The 19,741-nt window shown below is 33.8% G+C and overlaps 1 protein-coding gene across 1 annotated transcript; it reads left to right on the top strand.

Moving 5' to 3' along the window:
* The first annotated feature begins 5,422 nt into the window (after nucleotides 1-5,422).
* On the top strand, nucleotides 5,423-15,660 carry LOC110099911 (LOB domain-containing protein 6-like). Its single transcript, XM_020827222.2, has 3 exons — nucleotides 5,423-5,759; nucleotides 6,840-7,105; nucleotides 15,333-15,660. The coding sequence occupies exons 1-3, from the start codon at nucleotides 5,478-5,480 to the stop codon at nucleotides 15,658-15,660; spliced, it is 876 nt and encodes a 291-aa protein (XP_020682881.2). The 5' UTR covers nucleotides 5,423-5,477.
* The last annotated feature ends 4,081 nt before the right edge of the window (nucleotides 15,661-19,741 follow it).

Genomic DNA, 19,741 nt, shown 5'->3' with positions numbered 1-19,741 from the left:
ATTACATCTACATAGCATATTTAATATTTTTAATATTTTATATTTAAATAAAGGTTTTATACTTTTATATCTAAATAAAATACTATATATTTTCTTAAGCTATTTTATGCCTAATAAAAAAATTTTATCAAACAAAAAAAAGGGTTCGAACATCGAAGCGAGAAGAAAAGTCTTCAGCGCACCGTTCCATGTTGGATCCAAAGTTTTAAATCCTAATCGAATGCTTTTGACTGGAAAATATATATATATATTTAATATATTGTTTTAAAATAAAAGAATTTATACCTAAGAAATTCAGTTTTTTTTTTTTTTTATACTGTTTTTACAATAATTTTTAATACAATTTGTTTATTAAATAGTGAAAAACAGTAATAACAATTTATCTCAAGCGAAACAGTTATTAACATAACTTCATATTCTCCATTCAATACTCTGCCTAAAATACATAAAAGACCTATTAGTATCTTTAAAACTCGACTACTGTGCTAGTATTCTATACTAAGTAAAAAACCAATCATTTTAATCTTATTTCCTTAATCATTAACTTGGGAAAAAAATAGAAATAAAATCTTACAGCCTTTTGGTTAATGCTTTTTCTTCAATTCTATTTATACTTTAATATATCATTAAAATCAGTGGCGGAGTCAGAAAATTTATCAAGGGGGGGGGCCTAAATTAATTTAGTAAAAATTTTCCTCAACTTTTTTTATCCGGACTTGGGACCGGCATATGCAGTTTTAAAAAAAAATTATTAATAATTATCCAAATACAAGATAGTAAATAACTTACAATTTATAACGTCTACTCTTCATATTCTGAAAGAATTGAATGATAACATCATTATCAATAGAATCCAAAATTTCTGTTTCAACATAAGCAAGTAATAAATCATTCATCCATTGACCGACAATCCTATTTCGCAGCTGATTTTTAATAATATTCATGATAGAAAATGTTCTTTCAACGCATGCTGTAGCAAAAGGTAATACCAATGTCAATTCAAATAGTTTAAAAACAACATGATATATTATATCCTTCCTACTTTGGATCATTTTCTCAGCAAAACTTCCAACATTTTTTTAATGAGGTGAATTGATAATCAGATCGCATATCCATGATATAAGTATCCAATTGATTTTCAATAATCGCTCGATCAACAAGACTAAAATCAGTTGGATAAAACTATGTCATTTGAATCAACTTGTCTTTGTTGAATGCATGAAATTCATTATTAGGATTCAAACATGCCATGCATAATAGCAGTTCTGTATTTACTTCTGTAAATCTATTATTCAACTCCTGAAGTTGCATATCAAGTACTGTGTAAAAAAATTTAACTCGAAAATGATATATATTTGTTATATCTTGAGCTCTACGGCGTGGCCGACCACGAGCAACCCATTTGTCATCTATATGTGGAACATTGATTTTCTATTGCAGACAAAATGAGGTTACATTACTGATGAAGTCAGTCCACTTATTATCTCTCATATCCTGCAGTCTTTTTTTACATATACGCCCCAAAGGCATAGCATTAACAATATCTTGTTATTCTCTCTGTAAAGCTTGTGATAGTTCATTAGTGATACCAGAAATATCTTTCATAAGATATAGTCAAAAGGTAAACTCAAAGGTCTATAATGATTCTAATAAAGCATATGCGTCACCTTTTTGTTCTTAGCTTAAGCAATCTTTCAAAATGTTTTCCAAAATATCAATTACTATAGAGAACATTGTAATTAATCTTAAAATTGATTCATAGTGTGAACCCCACCGCGTATCACCAGCACACGCCTAAGGGTTATTTCTTGATTTAAGCCTTGCCCAGATAATAGATTTCCACTTTTTGATCCAGTTAATGTCTTCTCACGTTGTATTTCTCGAACTTGGTCGCGACGCTCACAAGAAACACCAACAAGAAACATTACACTTGAAATGTTAGTAAACAACAAAGCAATATGAACATGACTTTTCGCCACAGTCACCAATGCTAATTGAAGTTGACATGAGAAATAATGAATGTAATGTGCACATTGATTTTCATTCAGAAAAAGAGCTTTCAAATCATTAAACTCCCCTCTCATATTACTAACATCATCATAGCATTGACCCCATATTCTAGATATACTCAAACCATATGTTGATAATAGTTGTTCAGTCGTCAATTTAAGACTATTTGCAGTAGTATCTGATACATGAGAAATCCCAAAAAAATGTTCCACTATATTGCATTTCTTATTAACAAAATGAATTATGATTGCCATTTGCTCCTTAGCGGATGTGTCATGTGATTCATCAACTAAAACTGAATAAAATTTATCATCAATCTCCTATGATATAAACTTTTTAATAACAATAGCAAATGCTCTAGTAATATTTTTTTTGAATATCAAGTGCAATTAACTTTAAATTCTCAGGAGCATTCTTTAAAACCACATCGTCTATGTCTTTGTTATGTTCAGCCAAAAATTGCAATAGCTCTAGAAAATTACCTTGATTTTTGGATGTAGAAGACTCATCATAAGCTCGGAAAGCTAGCTCTTGCTTCAAAAGAAATCTTATGCAATCAACAGAAGTATTGAGACGGATACAGTATGCAGATGGAGCTTGATATGTTTGCTTTTGGAACATAAACCCAATATGTTGACTCTATTTTAGTAGATCTTCAGAACTCTGTCTAGCATTATTATGCGCACTGTTATGACCTCCTACATGAAGATCAAATTTATTTGTTTTTTTTTTCAATTTGAAAATCCATTTATATTAAATGCTTCTTCATCTTCATTGCCTCTACGTGGTTTTCCGAACATATAATAATAAAGACAGTATGATTTTTCTTTGCTTATGTTATACTTTAGCCAATCTGAATACTTGTCAAATCAAGTAGGATTAAATCTTCTGTTTTCATCACGAATTTAGTTTTTGGAAAATCATAACTACAAGATTGAAATGACCCTCATTGTAAATATACTCTTCGAACTTCATCATGAATATTGGGATTAAAATCAACAATGAGAATTCGTAGTCCTGGATCAGATGGAAGATTTTCAACACTTACTTCTATATTGTTAGGTAAATTAGTTTCCACTCGAATACACTTTTCTTTATGATCTTTAACCTGATTGCTTTTGTCATTTGATGTTTTTGGAACTGAAGATTGTTTGAAATATCTCTCCATAATATTCCAACTCAAAAATGCCTTAAGATTAATCTGATTATATATCTATTCAAAAATCAATAAATAAAACTTATAAAATCAACCATATAAATGCAAAGAAACAAACAATAAAACTTATAAAATTAAACAAAATAAAATAGATTTGCTCCTTTGCAAATTCCGGCCAAACATCCCCAAAAAATATCTCAGATTTTCATAATTTATTTCTACCAAAAAATTAAGACATGATCCATCGTTTCATAAAATAAACTATATTAATATCTATTGCAGTTCATGACTCTTCTAGCAGCAAAATGAAAAAAAAAAAAAACCTCATGGCTGAACGACTGTATAGCTATTTCGGGACTTCCGTCTGAGCAAGTCGATCGTCGACGCAAAAGGAGTAAGAGTCGTCGCTTCGAGGCAAGGCACGCCGTCTCCGACCGTTGTCCGCCGCCGCCGCCGGTCGCCTCGTTGTGAGGAATGCGAGCTACGACGTCACCCGAAGAAACGCGAAAGCAGCGGCTGCGTGAAAGGGGCGAATGAGAATATGAGATGAACCGGGCGACTGTGAATATTAGATGAACCGATAAACCTAATAATTTTTTTTTTTACTTATTTCACTAATCAGCCTCCTAATCCGATTTTTTTAAAATTTTTTTTTTGGCCCACCCCCCTTGATATAAAAAAAATGATATTTTAAACATGAATTATTTTTTTTTTATTTTTAATCAATATAACATAAGTAAATTAATATTGCAATTTGATAGAGGGTGGTGGTGCCACAACCCACAATCAAAGGTGTTGGTTGACTAGATGGAGTTCTTGCCTTCTTGGCATCTATGCGCGGTGGCTAAATATTGTGAGGATGGAATTAATCGATTGCGGGTGCAGCATTAGATGACATTATGCATGAGATTGAGTGGTTTATAGTTCTTGTTTTGAAAAAAATGAAAACAATTAAAATTAATTTTGAAATTTTTTAAAAAATAATAATTTGATTTATTTTTTTAAATAAAAAGAAAATTCTTACACAAATTTTTAAAAGCAAAAATAATAACTAAAAAAATGATGTCAAACAAACCGTTGACTGCTTGGGAAATAATTCTGTGCGGAGTTTAGATGGACAACCGTCTGATTCAATGAGTATAATCAGCAAAAAATTTACTAAATATTTGTGCAGTATTCATTGAGTATACTCAATAAATCAGATGATTGTCGTTATCCGAACTCTGCACAGAATAATTCCTAGACTACTTGAGAGTGGCTCAACTTATATTCATTGATGTAATATAATAACACAAATTCACATTATAAAAGGATGAACATGAGAAGTCAAATTAGTTAATTTCAAAATTATTAAATACAAAATTTCTAAACTATTTCTATACTTCCAGACTCCAAAATATTCTTCGAAATTGATTTATAAATTCTGACAAAAGAAACTCATTCAATTAAAATGATCCAAAGTTCTCAAAAATTATTTCCCAATGGTTCTATACACACATACTCGAAATTTGGAACAAACCTAACATTTGACATCAAAGAAAAACGACAAATTCATGCACGACTTCCACGCCACCTTCATTATTCTTATGGATTAGAAAATAATAAAGTATGAACACCAAGAAGAAAGTATTAAAATCCAGGTGACTTTAAGCCACTGGCGAGGAAGAAGACAATAAACACCAAGCTGCGGCGTTCGGCGCAGAAAACGTAATTTACTTGCCTAAATCCTCCATTAATCCTCCATTATTAAGTCTTTGGTCACCACTTCAACGACCTTCAATAAAAACAATGGAAAAGGAGCTCTTCTATCGCACAAAAATTAATACTTGGCCCCCTTAGAACCCTACAGGATTTTCCATGCTCCTCCTTACCACAGTTTTTGGGCTTTGTTTAATAAAAAAATTAAGAATTTTACTTCTAGAAGGATAGAAATCTAATCCCTTTTATATTATTTAAGATAAAATAGAAAGAAAATCATTACTACATATTTTAGCTGACATTAGAGCCATATAATTTTTTTCGAATTCATGATTAATGTCTTAGAAATAAAGAATTTTCCACTTAATTTAAGTAAGTAATTAGCTAGCACATTTAGACCAAAGCACTTAATTAAGCATGGTTAATTTATAGATTATCAAGCTAAATTTATCTTATTTTAATTAATATTATAATGACCACCAATTAAATTATACTTTCACATAAGAACAACTTATGAGCTTCCGCACAAATCCCTCTCAACTATAAATGAAAAGCCAAATCACCAATCTTTGCCAAACCCACCCCCCTGCACTCACCATCACAATCTGATAACATGGCCGGCGCCGGCTCTCCATGCGGCGCATGCAAGTTTCTCCGGCGAAAGTGCACCGCCGACTGTATTTTTGCTCCTCACTTCTGCTCGGAGAGCAGCTCGTCTGCTTCCTTTGCGGCGATCCATAGGATCTTTGGGGCTAGCAATGCGTCCAAGCTTTTGCACCACGTTCCGGACGGCGACCGTGGCGAGGCAGCTATAACTATTGCTTATGAAGCACAGGCTAGGCTGAGTGATCCTGTGCATGGCTGCGTTGCCCATATAATTGCTCTTCAGCAGCAGGTAAGTTATTTTTGCTCTCACTAGTGTTTTACTTGAGTTAGTCAGGTGAGATAGAGTATGAATAGGTGGATAAATATAAAGGGAGTTATTACAGCTAGCATCTCCAACCGAACGTCAAACGTGCGTATGGCGTCGTTCGGTCGCTCCACCCGAACGTCAAATCTTCCACCATTTACTTGCGAATGAATAGTGTGACGTCAATATTAGCGTTGCACTGTTCACCTATGCTATTTTGCTCTCTCAACCGGAAAACACGCGAAAGGGAGAAGGAACGTTACCTTGCAGAAGCACTTAAAATGGAGTTCGATTGGAGCAGCACCATGGCATTTTAAAGTTTTGCTGTATTTTGCCGTGAAAAATGAAGTTCTCTGTTGTAGATGCCCTTAGTACTCATTCATCTAATGCAAATTCAGTGAGAATCAGATTGCAGGCCAGTCTGAGGAACTCTTTTTTTTTTCCAAGTTAAAGAAGTTAGGAAACAACATGAGCAAAATCATCAAATCTCAATCTTTGAAACTAACCAAGTAGTAAGGACTTTTCACTAAAAAACTGAATAAAACAAATCTCCAATAGATACTGCTAATAACAAATGTAAAATTTACTACTTAATACTTTATAATATTTATCAAAATAGAAATTTAAAATAATTTCCAAAATCTTCTAGGCTCTTTAGTCAAAGGTCCCTCAATTGCCATTACTAGCAATTAAATATGGTAGCCCATCCCAATAAGTTTGAATGCAAGGGTTTATGAAAACCAGCCCATTTCATATTATTAAATATGTATTAAAAAGCTATTCATTTGTACTCTACAAATGAAATTGTTCTTCTCACTAATGTAAGACTAAACTCCACAATTCACTAACTATATTCATCGATATCGCAATTTCTTTCTGCTTGTCAATCTATCTGTGCCATTTGTTATATATCTGTTTTTTTATGATATCTAAAAAATTAAAATTTCAATTGGAACAATTTTCTTACTGATTTTTAAAATAATTTTCATATATATATATATATATATATATATAGATTTTTGATGGAGCTGGTTGAAAGTATTTACATACTGTTCATGATTAAAGGTAGCAATACTGCAAGCCCAGTTGGTACATGCAAGGGCGCAGCTGGCTTATGGCGCTGGCTTATCTCAGCTTGCTTATAGGAACTCATGCCCAAGCCTTGATGCAAATAATGCTTTCATCCATGTCTATTCCAACGGGCACTCTATGGCTCTACAGAGTTCTTTGGTTGAAGAAGCTCTCTCTGCTCAGATATCTTCAAAGAAAAGAACAGCAAAGGGAGAATTACAAGATCTGCAGCTCTTGGCTGTGGGGATGTCGATGAAAAGGTGTGATTCTTCCATTGGTGAGATAGCCCAACAGTGGCGGAATTAGGTAGAATCAGAGCTTCAAATGAGAAGAAACGAAAGAGTTTAAGGGCAAAAATTTCAAAATTTAGATATATGCAGGAGTGTTTAACAGTAAATTTTTCCTACTATATATATAATTATAAAGTACTTTTATAATATTTCGGTTGCAAGAGCCAGTTTTTTTTCTGTTTCTACTGCACCGTATATATAGGCCATGTATAATTTTGACATATTAATTTCCTATACTAATAATCATGAAGTCATCAAGGCGAGTATTTCTGGTTCAAATCATAATTATGAGTTCGATTATAACTTTTTAGAAACGCAAATCATGTTATCTATTTGATGGATTTCCTATGTTGATTGCTAGATGTATTCTTACTACCTTTCCAGAGACTAATTCATTCACGCTTTGTGGTAACAAAAAAAAAAAAGTTTAGTTTATAAGTTCAAACTCTTCGTGACTATTTTAAAATCCTTAAAAAAATTATCTTGATCGGACATGAATCTCGAGTAAAAATCAAGTTGGAAACTTCCGAAAAATTAAAATTGGGACCATCCGAACTCCGATTTCAGTGAACTTATAGTCGAATTGAATGTCTCGGAAATACGAACCTAGCGACACCAAATTCGACTCAATTCGAGCCCAAATGGGTCCAAATCAAGGGTCTGAAACACTGTTGGAAGGTTTGATTCACAATTTGGATTACCAAATGGTTTCCAAATATGACTTGTTTATAGTGAATCGAGCAGCTCGATGAGACGAATCCAACGAGCCCAATATCATGGAATTCTGACATCATTAAGACCTTCAAATGTCTAGCGAACTGTCCACGATAAAAGGGATTCAACATAAGCCGGCCATACAAACCACTCCCCATTTACCCATGATCTTCCATCTATTTACAAGCCATGTCACTCCAAGAAATCTATAAATAGAACCCTCTTTCTTCTTAAAAAGGGCCCCCCTAAGCCAAAGGATTCAATAAAGAGATCAGAGATCGCTATTGCCTCCTTGCTCCTCCTCAACCACCACTTGAGTTGCACTGGATCACTGCTTGACGTCGTTGTTCCATCGGACCACCACTTGAGGCCCTGAGCTCCGCCGGACCACCATTTGAGTCCTTGAGCTCCGCTAGACCACCACCTAAGGCCCTGAGGTCCGCCAGACAACCACATGAGGACCCGAGCTCCGTCGGACCACCACATGAGTCCCTGAGCTCCACCATACCACCACTTGAGGCCTTGAGCTTGGCCGGACCACCACTTGAGGCCCAGAGTTTCGCTGGACCACAACCTGACACCCGGAGTTCTGCCGAACCACCACTTAACGCCCGAAGTTCTGTCAGACCATCACTTGACATCCGGAGTTCCACTGGACCACCATCTGGTGCTGGACTTCCACCGGACCATGGCCAGACATTGAATTTCTGTCAAACCACCGCCAAGATACCAACTGACACCTGAACTTTAAAGTAGCACCGGACTTCTACCAGTCCACCAAGTGGCACTGGACCTTTATCCTCTTTGGTCGCTAGATTTCAACCACACGGTTGACATTTGTAACATGATTGCCCTCGAATGCGAGTTAGCCCACTGTAACCTACTTAAGTTTTAGTGTAATCTTTTTCAACTGGGCCAAGCCCCATGATTTTTCTCCTTCCTAGGATTTTCCAAGTAAAAAATCTTGTGTTCTCTGTGTGTGATCAACTAGATATCAGTGCAAGGCTAAGACGTAAGACTATAACTCTATCGCCGTGTATATTCTAGACCGCAACATAACCAAAACAAATAAAGCATGATGGTTCTAATCTTCAATGGCAGGAATAATTCTAACAACGATGCTGACAATGATTATCATTTGAAATTGTAATATCTCATGACAACAATCGATAAGAACAAATGAAGAATTCAAAATCATGACACCGACCAATACATGTTGGATAGCTAATACTCGGTTCTTATTATGACAACTAAGGTTTCATTTGGAATGACTTTTTTACTACTTTTAAAACCAGCTTTCTAGTAAAAAAAATTATTAAAAATAACAAAAATAAAGTGGCCGAAAGCTGTCCCAAAACAAAGCCTTAATGTTTGATTTTTTTTTTTTGGTGTGTTCTCCTTTGACATTCCTAGTTAAATAGTGGGATTCTATTGTCATCACACCCTCATGACTTGATGATCACCAGGCTCTCAGTCAGCCTTCATGATGTGGTATTTGTTTATTAGAACTAGGCCAATTTTTTAGTATTCTTCATTACAGATTCACATTAAAACAATTAAGAGCTGTTGGATTTACTTCGCACTATGAAACCAAAACTAGAGTTGCACGAAGCTGCAATATTTTGCGAATTTATTATTAGACACTTTTTTTTAACTCATAATATGGCCTATGTGTTAATTATAATAAAAAAGTATTACAAGATCTTAAAGGATCAAATGCTCTCTAAAGCTCACAGAGCTACATCCAAAATCAAAATAAACCTAAGGAGCCAATAATCTCTACTAATTACAACATAAAATTAAAAAGCAAAGGGAAGCAAGGAGCTAGCCATCACCTCAAAAGAAAGCCCAAGCTCAGATCAACGATGAGGCCCAACCAAGTACCAAATACAATACCTGCAAAATAAAGAAAGCACAAGGAGAATAACACAAAGTAATTCCTGTATTATGAATCTTCAACCCAAAAGATCCAACACCAAAGACCAGAGATAAGCACCCGCAAAACCCAAAGACCACCGAACGGATTAAAAGAAAACTAGAATGAATGGGAACCCACAGAGGTTATCAAAACCTGAGAAATAATCAACAGCCAAAGCAGAAACTGCATAATCATCAGAAAAATAAACTTAGATGCTGGAACATAACCAAAATTAGAAGCAGTCCTCCTAGAAGCCAAACAAAATAAATCAGTAACCCAGAACCAGCAACCCCCCAAACCGTAAATAGGAGAACCTAACTCAAAGATACCACTAAGAGATGAAATGGAGATAAATCACTAAAAACAAAGTGCAAAATCTGAAGAACACCCAAAGAGGAAAAAAACAAAATAAGAACAAATTGCACACATATAATGTCCCGAATGATTGAGAGCTATGTGCACCAAAACCAATCGATCTCCAACCAAAACCAACACCAAAAAGGAACCTCCCATTATTATTAGACACATTGCTTCCATGACACTATATATATATATATAGTTCTGAATGATTGAGATCAAAGGTCCTCTATATAACTTTTGCATCCTAAAACATTTGAGACCGTAAAGATATATAAAATATAGCCTCTCGGCTTTTCACGGAGATCTAATACACAGATAAATAAAAGAGTAAGATGCATAATTATGTGAAAAATCTTGAAAAGAGGAAAAATCACAAGCCTGGTCCAATTTGAATGAATCGACTAGTATTGATAATTGATTACAAATGATGTCCCTCCTCGGAGGAGCGTTGTCTCAATAAAGCAAATACACAATTTATAAAGCATATTAGAACATGAGAAATATTTTTAAAAAAGAGTTGGCATTTTTGTTTTTTAGTCAGTAGGGTCATAGTTGATGGGCAACGGTTGTCGAAGGGACCGTAGTCTACAGACAACAATATGTTTAGAGGAACAATAGTCGGCGAGCAATGATTGTCTAAGGGACCATAGTCAATGGGCAACGGTAGTCAGAGGGATGGTAGTCGAAGCGATCATAGCCGATGGGTGATGGTGGTTGGAGGGACCGTAGTCAACGGGCAATGATGGTCGGAGATAGCAAGAACTCCAGTGGTTGCAGCATTGGATGGAGAGTGCAAGAGAGTTCTTAAGATTGCTCCTCTTCTCCTCCCCCATCATGTGAAGAATGTTGAGTTATTTATAATTTTTTATGAGTTGTATGGGTAGTAAATATGAAAAAGATCAAGGATATGTTGGGAGTGGTTCATCAGACGACTGATATTAGTTCCCTTGATCATAGAGTGTTTATTAAACATTTGAGTGCTTTAATGATGTCAGAATTAAGTGACATTGGGCTCGTTAGATTCTTCTCATCGAGCCCCTCGATTCAACTATAAGCATGTCATATTTGGATATCAATTAGTCATCCAATTAATGCTTTAAAATTTTCAAGTTGGCTTTGATCCTTTGATTATGGCTCACTTGGGCTTGGATTGGATTGATTTTGGTGTCGTTGAGTTCAACTCCTTCAAATGTTTCATTTGACTATAAGCTTGCTGAAATCGGAGCTTCGACGATCCCAAATTTAAATTTGGAAGTTTTTAATTTATATTTTAATCGGATTTGTGCCTGATCATGACGACTTTTGGTGTCATAACAATAACAAATATTAGTGGTCATCTTTTTAAGCATATTTGAGGGCATTTATCATCCCCATAAATTTTCTTTTGATGCGGACAAATTTTATTGCCCTTTTTCTATCCAATTTGTTAGCTTAAAAACTATAGAAATTCCTATAGATTACTATAGATCACATCCTAACATATTACTAACCAAAATATTTTGTGGAAAGTACAAGTTGAAAATTCATCTCTAATTTTATTCAAATATCTAATACCAAATTGAATCAGTAATAACATGTTATACGTAACGCTCGGATCTAGGTCGTCGCTCCCTCGGTTGATAGCAGGAAACGGAGAAGAGCGGCGCTCAAATAATTTAGCTAGAACGATTGAGAAGATTGTGGTAAAACAAAGGAATTAGGGCATGCAAAAAGCACTACTTAAATCAACGGTTTAAACTGCTAGCGGAACGAGCTAGAAGCAATGATTTTCAAACCGCTCCTTAAAAGTGTTGCAAAAGACTCAAGCTTTTTACAATGAAAGCAATTCAAGATTCTTACAAAAAAATAAGTTAAATAGGGAGATATCATTGAGGAAACATTTATATATACTCACATAACCTCATAAATTGATCCTGGCTGGCCCAAAGAGTTTAGAACAAATGAATTTCTTCGATTCTAGTTGGACACTAGGAAAATACATATTTTAGATTTATTTCTCATCATAAATGGGCTTTTTTTTTTTTTTTTGCCAAAAATAGTTGTAATTCACCCACTTTTTTTCTGCCTATTTTGATCGGTGCATGTGTATCTCTAATATGTCAGAAACTTTTTTAATATTTATTTTATAAAATACTAAATAAATTTATACTTACCAACAAGCTCTAATATTTCACATTTAAATTTGAAAATAAATAATATTGAGAGATGTGTTATTGCTTCCTAACAAACCTAATTCTATTTATTTTGCTTTCTCTATGGAGAGGAGAAATAAGTATTTAAGATAATATCAAAGTTATAAATTTTTGAACAAAAATATTAAATTTATTATATCAAACTTACAAAATCATAGATTATGAACTCCTGAAATTATTTTCTTTCATGATACTTAATTAAGGATTATCAAATTTGTTCCTTAGATATCTTTTATCTCACACATTATTTCTTTTTGATGTGGTATAAATCTACATAATTAAGGTTAATAAAATAAGCTATAAAGCCATCTAACAACTTCATTTTATCTCACACTAAGGCTCAGGATTTGTTTGGGATGACTTTCTAAATTTTTGTACTAAAAAGTTGCTTTAAGAAGCAAAAAGAAAGCCGTCACAAATGAAGCCTTAGTTTGGGACGGCTTTTTTACTGCTTCTTAAAGTAGCTTCCTAGTAATTTTTGTACTAAAAAACTGATTTAAAAAGAAGTAAAAAAACAGTCTCAAACCAAGCCTAAGTCATAAATGTTAAATTCTCCAGCACAATTACTCAACATCTCCATCTCTCTAATCCAAAAATAAATTACTCAACAAGGCTTTTTTATTGTTTCTTAAAACAGCTTTTTTAATGCAACAAATAATTTTTTTATACTATAAAGTTACCTTAAGAAGCATTAAGAAAGCCGTCCCAAACGAAACCTTAGTTGAGAAATACAATAGAATAATAACAATGGAAGAAGAAGAGAAAGTTACAGACAATATAAGAAAAGCTACTAATACTCTTCATTACATTCTTCATTGAACCTGCAGATGTACAAATTTAAATCTGAATATATCAGTCATTGATGAGCAATTCTGCTTCTTAAAATAATTTTTTTAGTACAAAATTAAAAATTTTCTATCAGAAAAATGCTTTAAAAATAGGAAGATAGCTATCCCAATCACTACAAAACTAGTATGCTTGTTTCTTTTCCTGCTTTGGTGAATCAATGAATCTATTTGTTGCATCCCCTTGTGTAACACAAGCTGATATTTGACTGTTAGTTCAACAAGACCAACCATAATGCGTCACGTCACCCTGTGCTCGGTATCGCGGCTTTGTATTGCTCGGTACCGTTGATGTGGCGCATTCTTGTTAGTCTCAAAATGACGTTCTATGTTCGGTCTCCGCATAGAATAATTTATTCAGTACAGCATTGTAAATATAAATTTATTTAAAAATATATAATAATATTGATCACTTTCGAACTTATTTTCTGACTTATGTGGGACTGACTCCATCCATAGGGCAAAGCACTTTGTTGACCAGTTAATTACAACGAGCAATTTACTTACCTTTTTAAAACGCATGAAGGCCTACGCATTTGACTCTCCATCATTGAAAGAGAAAACCGCCGATCAAAGAAAGCTAAAGCAAACAACAATGGCGAGCAAAAGATAATAAAGGTCCAATTAGATTAAGCAAATGATTAATTACTAACTTTTAGTTAATTACACAATTAAGAAGAAACTATTGGCGCGGTAACCACACCGGGACTTTTAGTTGCCACGTCCCCTTCAACCGTGTAAGAAAATATTTTTCAAATGGAAACCATCGTTCCTTTTAAAAATAATAATAATAGGTTAGGTGCCGCTTAAATTAAAGGCATCTGTTCCCTCTTAACTTTATTTATTTATTTAAATATTTTTAAGCTCTTGAAACTTGTTGATGGCCCAAAGCCGACATGGACCATAGCACTTTGATTTAAAAGAGATGTAGGGGGGTTGTACGGATGGATTCCGACGTAATTAAACTTTGACTTGTATGGCTTAAGAGATTAAGGTCCTAAATACTGGTGATTTACGCTAATGACACCGGTTCATGAGTGCTAGAACAGCTTGATGACGAAACAAGTTTAATAAAAGTGTTTCATTGATATAGTAGTATAAATGTATGATATCTTTGACAATAATAATAAAAAAAAAAGCTATTTGATTTTAATTAATTGATATTTCTTTGTTGTATGAAAGAAATATTAGAAATGATTGGAGTGTGCAATAATTAAGGGTTTGTTGGGTATAGATTTTCGTTGTTTTGACTTTCAGATCAATGTCATATTTTCATTTAGGGTTTTAGGATTAGTATTTTTATATTTAAAAAAAAAATTATAATGGGAAGTTATTTTTTATAATCAAATATCTTTAGCTTGTGATTGTTATTAAAAAATAATTGTTGGACTTTAAAAAATGATATAATATTTATAGCAACTTTTAAAGAAGTTATTTTCATCAAAGTAGTTTTGCTATTGTATTTACGAAGAGTTGCAGCTAATACAAATAAGCCCTAAAGGCCTATTGAGAGCAACTTCCTCGGGACTTCGCTTTTTAGATCACTACAGGAAAATCACTCATTTACGGTGCAATTTTCGGCCAGAAATTGATCATTTTCCGGCGAAAAAAATTACGCCGATAAAACACGCGTAGGAAAATAAATTCCGGCGGCTTTTTCCCGCGGAAAATAATTCCGATGAAATTAAACTGCCAGTTAAAAAGAAAAAAATAATAAAAAAATCCTGTTTTCCGCCACCCCACTCCCGCCCGAGCCAACTCGCTCCCGTGCCCGCAGGAGCCCTCCCAGAAGTCCCTGCACCCGCTCCTGCGCCTGCCCCCCAGGAGCCCGCCTGGCCGGGCTTGCACCACCACGCTTCCGAGCAAACCCGCTCCTGTGGTAGCCTGCCCAGCCCGTCGGCTTAATTAGGGTTAATTTGACGGCTTAATGGGTGATTTTCATATAGTGGATTGTTAATTATTATTCGTTTAATTTGACGACTTCTTTTTCATAAATTTATGTGGTGAAAAATTATGTTTTATAATTATATCTACTAGAATATAATAATTATAATTAGGGTTATCAAAATCGGTTCATGGGTTTGGTTCGGGTCGAACCCGAAATTGAACCGGCACTATTCGACCTGACCCTAACCAAGCCTGTTTTTGCAAACATGTCAATTTTTCAGACCTGAACTCGTCCCACTTTGCATTCGGGTCAACCCGATCGAATCCATTAGTACGCCACTGGCCATCCGTTCATGCGCTTGTTCAGCCAAATCCCACCGCTGGTCTTTCATTCGTGTGCTTATTCAGCAAAATCCCGCAACTGGCCTTTCGTTCGCATGCTTATTCAGCAAAATCCCGCCGCGCGGCCCTCTGTTCATGCGCTTATTTAGCCAAATCCCGCTGCCAGCCCTCCCTTCGAGCAATTACTCAGCCAAATCCTGCAGCGGTGCAACAACGCGTGACAGGCTACAGGCAGACGCTACAACGAAGAGACTCGATGCGACGTAGGCAGGCGACTTGGAAAGACGCTGGCAGGTGCAGGCAGAGGAGTTTTTGCTGGGTCATTTCTAGTTTCCGGGTCAACCCGAGCTCGACCCGATTTTTGAAACGGGTCAATTTGTTCAACCTGACCCAACCTGTTTTACAAACGGGCTAACCTTAACTCGAAATTTTCAGGTTGGGGTCAAGTCGGATTTTTTAGTCGTGTCAAATATTGACACCCATAACTATAACAAAATTATTGTTCGATTAAAAAAATATTTATAATTATAATAAAAATATATATTTTTCATGAAAGTTTTTATAATTATCTTTACAATAAAGCTATATATGATCACCCCAAATGAATTACAGCTTTTTCTTACCTGGAAAATTAAATGACTTGAGCGAATTTTTTATTTTTTTTCATACAAACACTTTAAAATTTCGCGGGGAAGAAAAAGATGATAAATTTTTACTATGGATTTGCCACTAACTATTAGCTTAAAGTTTGTATAATATTATTAGACATTTATTAGTCTTACATTTATATGAAAAAAAGACAATCAAACCTAAATTAATTAAGTAATAGCACTAACAATAATGACCATTTGTCATTAAGTATTAGCTTAAAGTTCTGAGTCTAAAACAGTTCCAATATTAGTGTATAAACTATAATATCTTATTAATCCACAGTTCCACACTGTTCAGTCAAGAAACTGCTTTGGTATGGGGAAGGAAACAATTAGGTAATTAACTAATTACTGCTTATCATATTTTAATGATATTTGGTTTATGCATATTTCGCTTCTTATAAATAATATTAATACAAAAATTGTAACAGTAATATCTTATTTCCCAAACGTAGTCCTAATGTTTTGGACTAAGCCCGATGGGCTTTCAGTCATAAAAGAAAGGCAACGCAGAGTTTAATAAAGAGAGGGTAATTAACTAAATATGTAATATAAATATTTGTTTTGATTCGATATTTAACAAAATAAGACTATTGAGATTAGTGTTTATGTTAATCATTATCAAATTTGAGAGATGAAATTATTCAAATTTGCCCTCTAACTCACAACAAATTAATTGAATATAAATTTGAAAATTCGAATCACTACAGGAAAAAAGTTGATTTTTGGCGGAAATAATTCCATCAAATATTCAGGTGGATTTCCGAAGGAATATTTCCAGCGAATTTTTCGCCTAATTTTCCAATAGATTTCCGACGAAATTTCTAGTAGATTTCTGACGAAATTTGAAATTTTCTGTAAAATATTTATTACGGCCCCGCGGTTCGCGGGTTGGCTTGGGCTAGTGTAGCGCTTTGCAAGCCTAGTTCATGGGTTCGCTGTTTGGAGGCTGGCTTGGTTCACGTGCCAGTGGAGTGCATGGCGGGCCTGGTTCACAGGCCAAGTGATTGCAGCCGGGTTCACGGGCCCGCTCAAGCTGAATAGTATTTTTTAAAATTCTTTTCTAAGCAATATCTGGCGGATTTTTTTCGACGGTATTTGTTTTCTGACGTGTGATTTACCATCAAAAAATTTTCCTTCGAAAATATAAATTACCAACGGATTTCATTCATTTTCCGATGAAAAATGGCCACCGAAAATGACGTTTTTCCTATAGCGAATAGGCTGAGTATTAGTGCTTGTCCTACCTACAAAAATTATTAAAATCTCACTTGAAAAAATTACACGGATCAGATTTTGATCAGCCTTGTTTCTAATTTGTATTGTTCTTAACACAATCTAGAAGCTGTAAAGAAAGAGACTCAAAGTCAAATCCTAACCCTATTTATTATAGGGTTAATAAATAGCTACCACTTATTTTTCAGGGACATTATAATAATAATAATAAGATAAATAACTAAGGATAAGTAAAGACTAAGTTTATTGAATGATAATGCATGCCAAATATTGAAGAGTAACTCCTAGTGTAGATTGGTTAAGTTCTAAAGCTAAGAAACCTTAAAGTTGTTGATAAAAAAATAATTTTAAAGCACACAATTTTTTATAAAATAAAGCATCATATATAAAAATTAGAGAAATATTCTTACATCCTATTATTTATATCGCTAATATAAATTATGAGAAGATATATTATTATCCCATCCTCTTATCTTTGCATGAATCATCATATCAATAAATTATTAAAAATATCTATTTATATAATGAATATGTTAAAAATTGCTTTAAAAATAATATAAAAATGCTCTACGTAGTATAGAGTATCAAAGAAGAGCTTTCATATCAAAATTTGAAGGGACAAAAATATTATTTTTATTGAAAATATTTAAAAGTTGATGAGAAGTTTGGCATTGATGAAGCTTGACATCAAACATTATAACAGTTCAATAATGTAGAGAAGGGACAATTTAGCTCTATAGTACTTAATTTAAAATTTAGCTCTATAGTGCTTCAAAGATGAGAGTGCATGAGAAGAAGTGAAGAACAAATTATAAATACTCATTTCATCATCATCACAAATACTACAAGAAAATAGGAGATCTAACTTTCTATAGGTGTGAGGGACAAGGCAATTTACCACAAGTAGTAAACCAAGAAAGAAAAGTAATCTTGAGATAATTTGGTGCGTTCTGAAAGTCACCTACATGTCTGTCTCTAATTTAAGGATTAAACTGAACACTTGGTGTCACTTGGATGTTTAGATCTTGTATGTCAACTTAAAATTGAATCAAATAAACACCAGACCTAAATTCATTCTATTTCCTAGTGCAAAGTTGTTTTGCTTTGATTATATTTTGATCAAACTCTACCAAATCATGACCATTTCTATGCCAAAGGCAATTCCACTTAAATTGTATTTGATGCTCCACCACTTGAATCGGATTCGACTTGATAACTTGAGAGATATCAATCGTCTTAGACCTAGAATGATTACCCTAAATATTCACTAAATGAATGAATCCTTGATACAAAAGCCAAAGAGATCCACACCTTTTTTTTTTTTTCTGAAAATTGAGAAACTATGTGATGAGTAGAGAAATCCAACACTTGACATATGATGAGTAGGGTTTGAACCACTAGGCCATGGTTCAATTTATAGAGATTTTTGATGTTACTTAACTAATGGATGCAATTTTAGGTTAATTGAATACGCGCATAGAAACATCTAAAATTTTTATATGGAATGGACTACTGATCAAAATAAATTGATAATGGATGCTAGGGTTTTATACAAAAGTGATATGTCTCAATTTTGTGAGGGTTGAAGTGGTTAGGGTTTGAAAAGATAGTGCAAATAAATAAAAATATTTATACATAGAGCAAAAGATATGTCATACGAGCTTATAAATTTTAAGTGTTGATTCACAAATCAATCTTACAAATAGAAGTACACCAAGATCTTATAACACAAATTTTATAAAGACAAAAAATATTATTTTTCATTCAATCATAAGAAGTATAAATAAAGCATGATAAGCTGTGAGAAAGAAATAAAATATATACAAAACTTAACTCAATGAGCTATGTGATCACCAAAGTATTTCTTAAAGGAGAGTGTCATGAAATAAAAAAGGAAAATATAATACTAATAGCTAGTTTTTTACCATCTCTATTTGTAAGGAAAGTATCACTTATGGTTTAAAGAAATTTTCAATATTTTAAGAGAGTGGTCATCCAAGCTTTGATTTACAAATATTTTAAGAAGTGTGTTTGTTTGTTTCTTAAGTTTGTAGCTTACAAAGCTTCATATATGCATATTGTACATGAAAATCAGCTATTTTCAGTGGAATTTTTTATGGATCATAAGCTTTTGGAATTAGTGGGGGAATATTGGCAGATTTGGTAATGAAAATTTATGAGGGATTTCTGATGAAAATTATTGCTAGAAATTTCTGGTGGAAAGTTTAGCCTATTTTAAGTTTGTCGGTGAATTATTCGGCAGAAATTTTCACTGTCGAGAAGGCCCTACTTTAGCATTCTGCCTCATCCTCCATCTAATTACGCAAAAAATTCTTAAAGTGGGTGGACGAGCGAGCGAGGAGGCCCTATATGAGTATATAAGTTTATAATTTTAAGAGAAATATTTTAAATGTCAATCATAAATTACTTAATCTTATGTTATTTTTTATATGATCAATATA

This window comes from Dendrobium catenatum, unplaced genomic scaffold (genome assembly GCF_001605985.2).
Source record: "Dendrobium catenatum unplaced genomic scaffold, ASM160598v2 fragScaff_scaffold_334, whole genome shotgun sequence".
Classification (NCBI taxonomy): Eukaryota; Viridiplantae; Streptophyta; class Magnoliopsida; order Asparagales; family Orchidaceae; genus Dendrobium; species Dendrobium catenatum.
The sequence above is the reverse complement of the archived record's forward strand: the minus strand, read 5'-3'. Positions and strand labels throughout refer to the sequence as shown.

Coding starts and splice junctions, on each gene's coding strand:
- LOC110099911 (XM_020827222.2), top strand. CDS start 5,478: ATGGCCGGCGCCGGCTCTCCATGCGGCGCATGCAAGTTTCTCCGGCGA. Junction 5,760..6,839: donor TAATTGCTCTTCAGCAGCAG/GTAAGTTATTTT, acceptor TCATGATTAAAG/GTAGCAATACTGCAAGCCCA. Junction 7,106..15,332: donor GTGGGGATGTCGATGAAAAG/GTGTGATTCTTC, acceptor TCAATTTTTCAG/ACCTGAACTCGTCCCACTTT.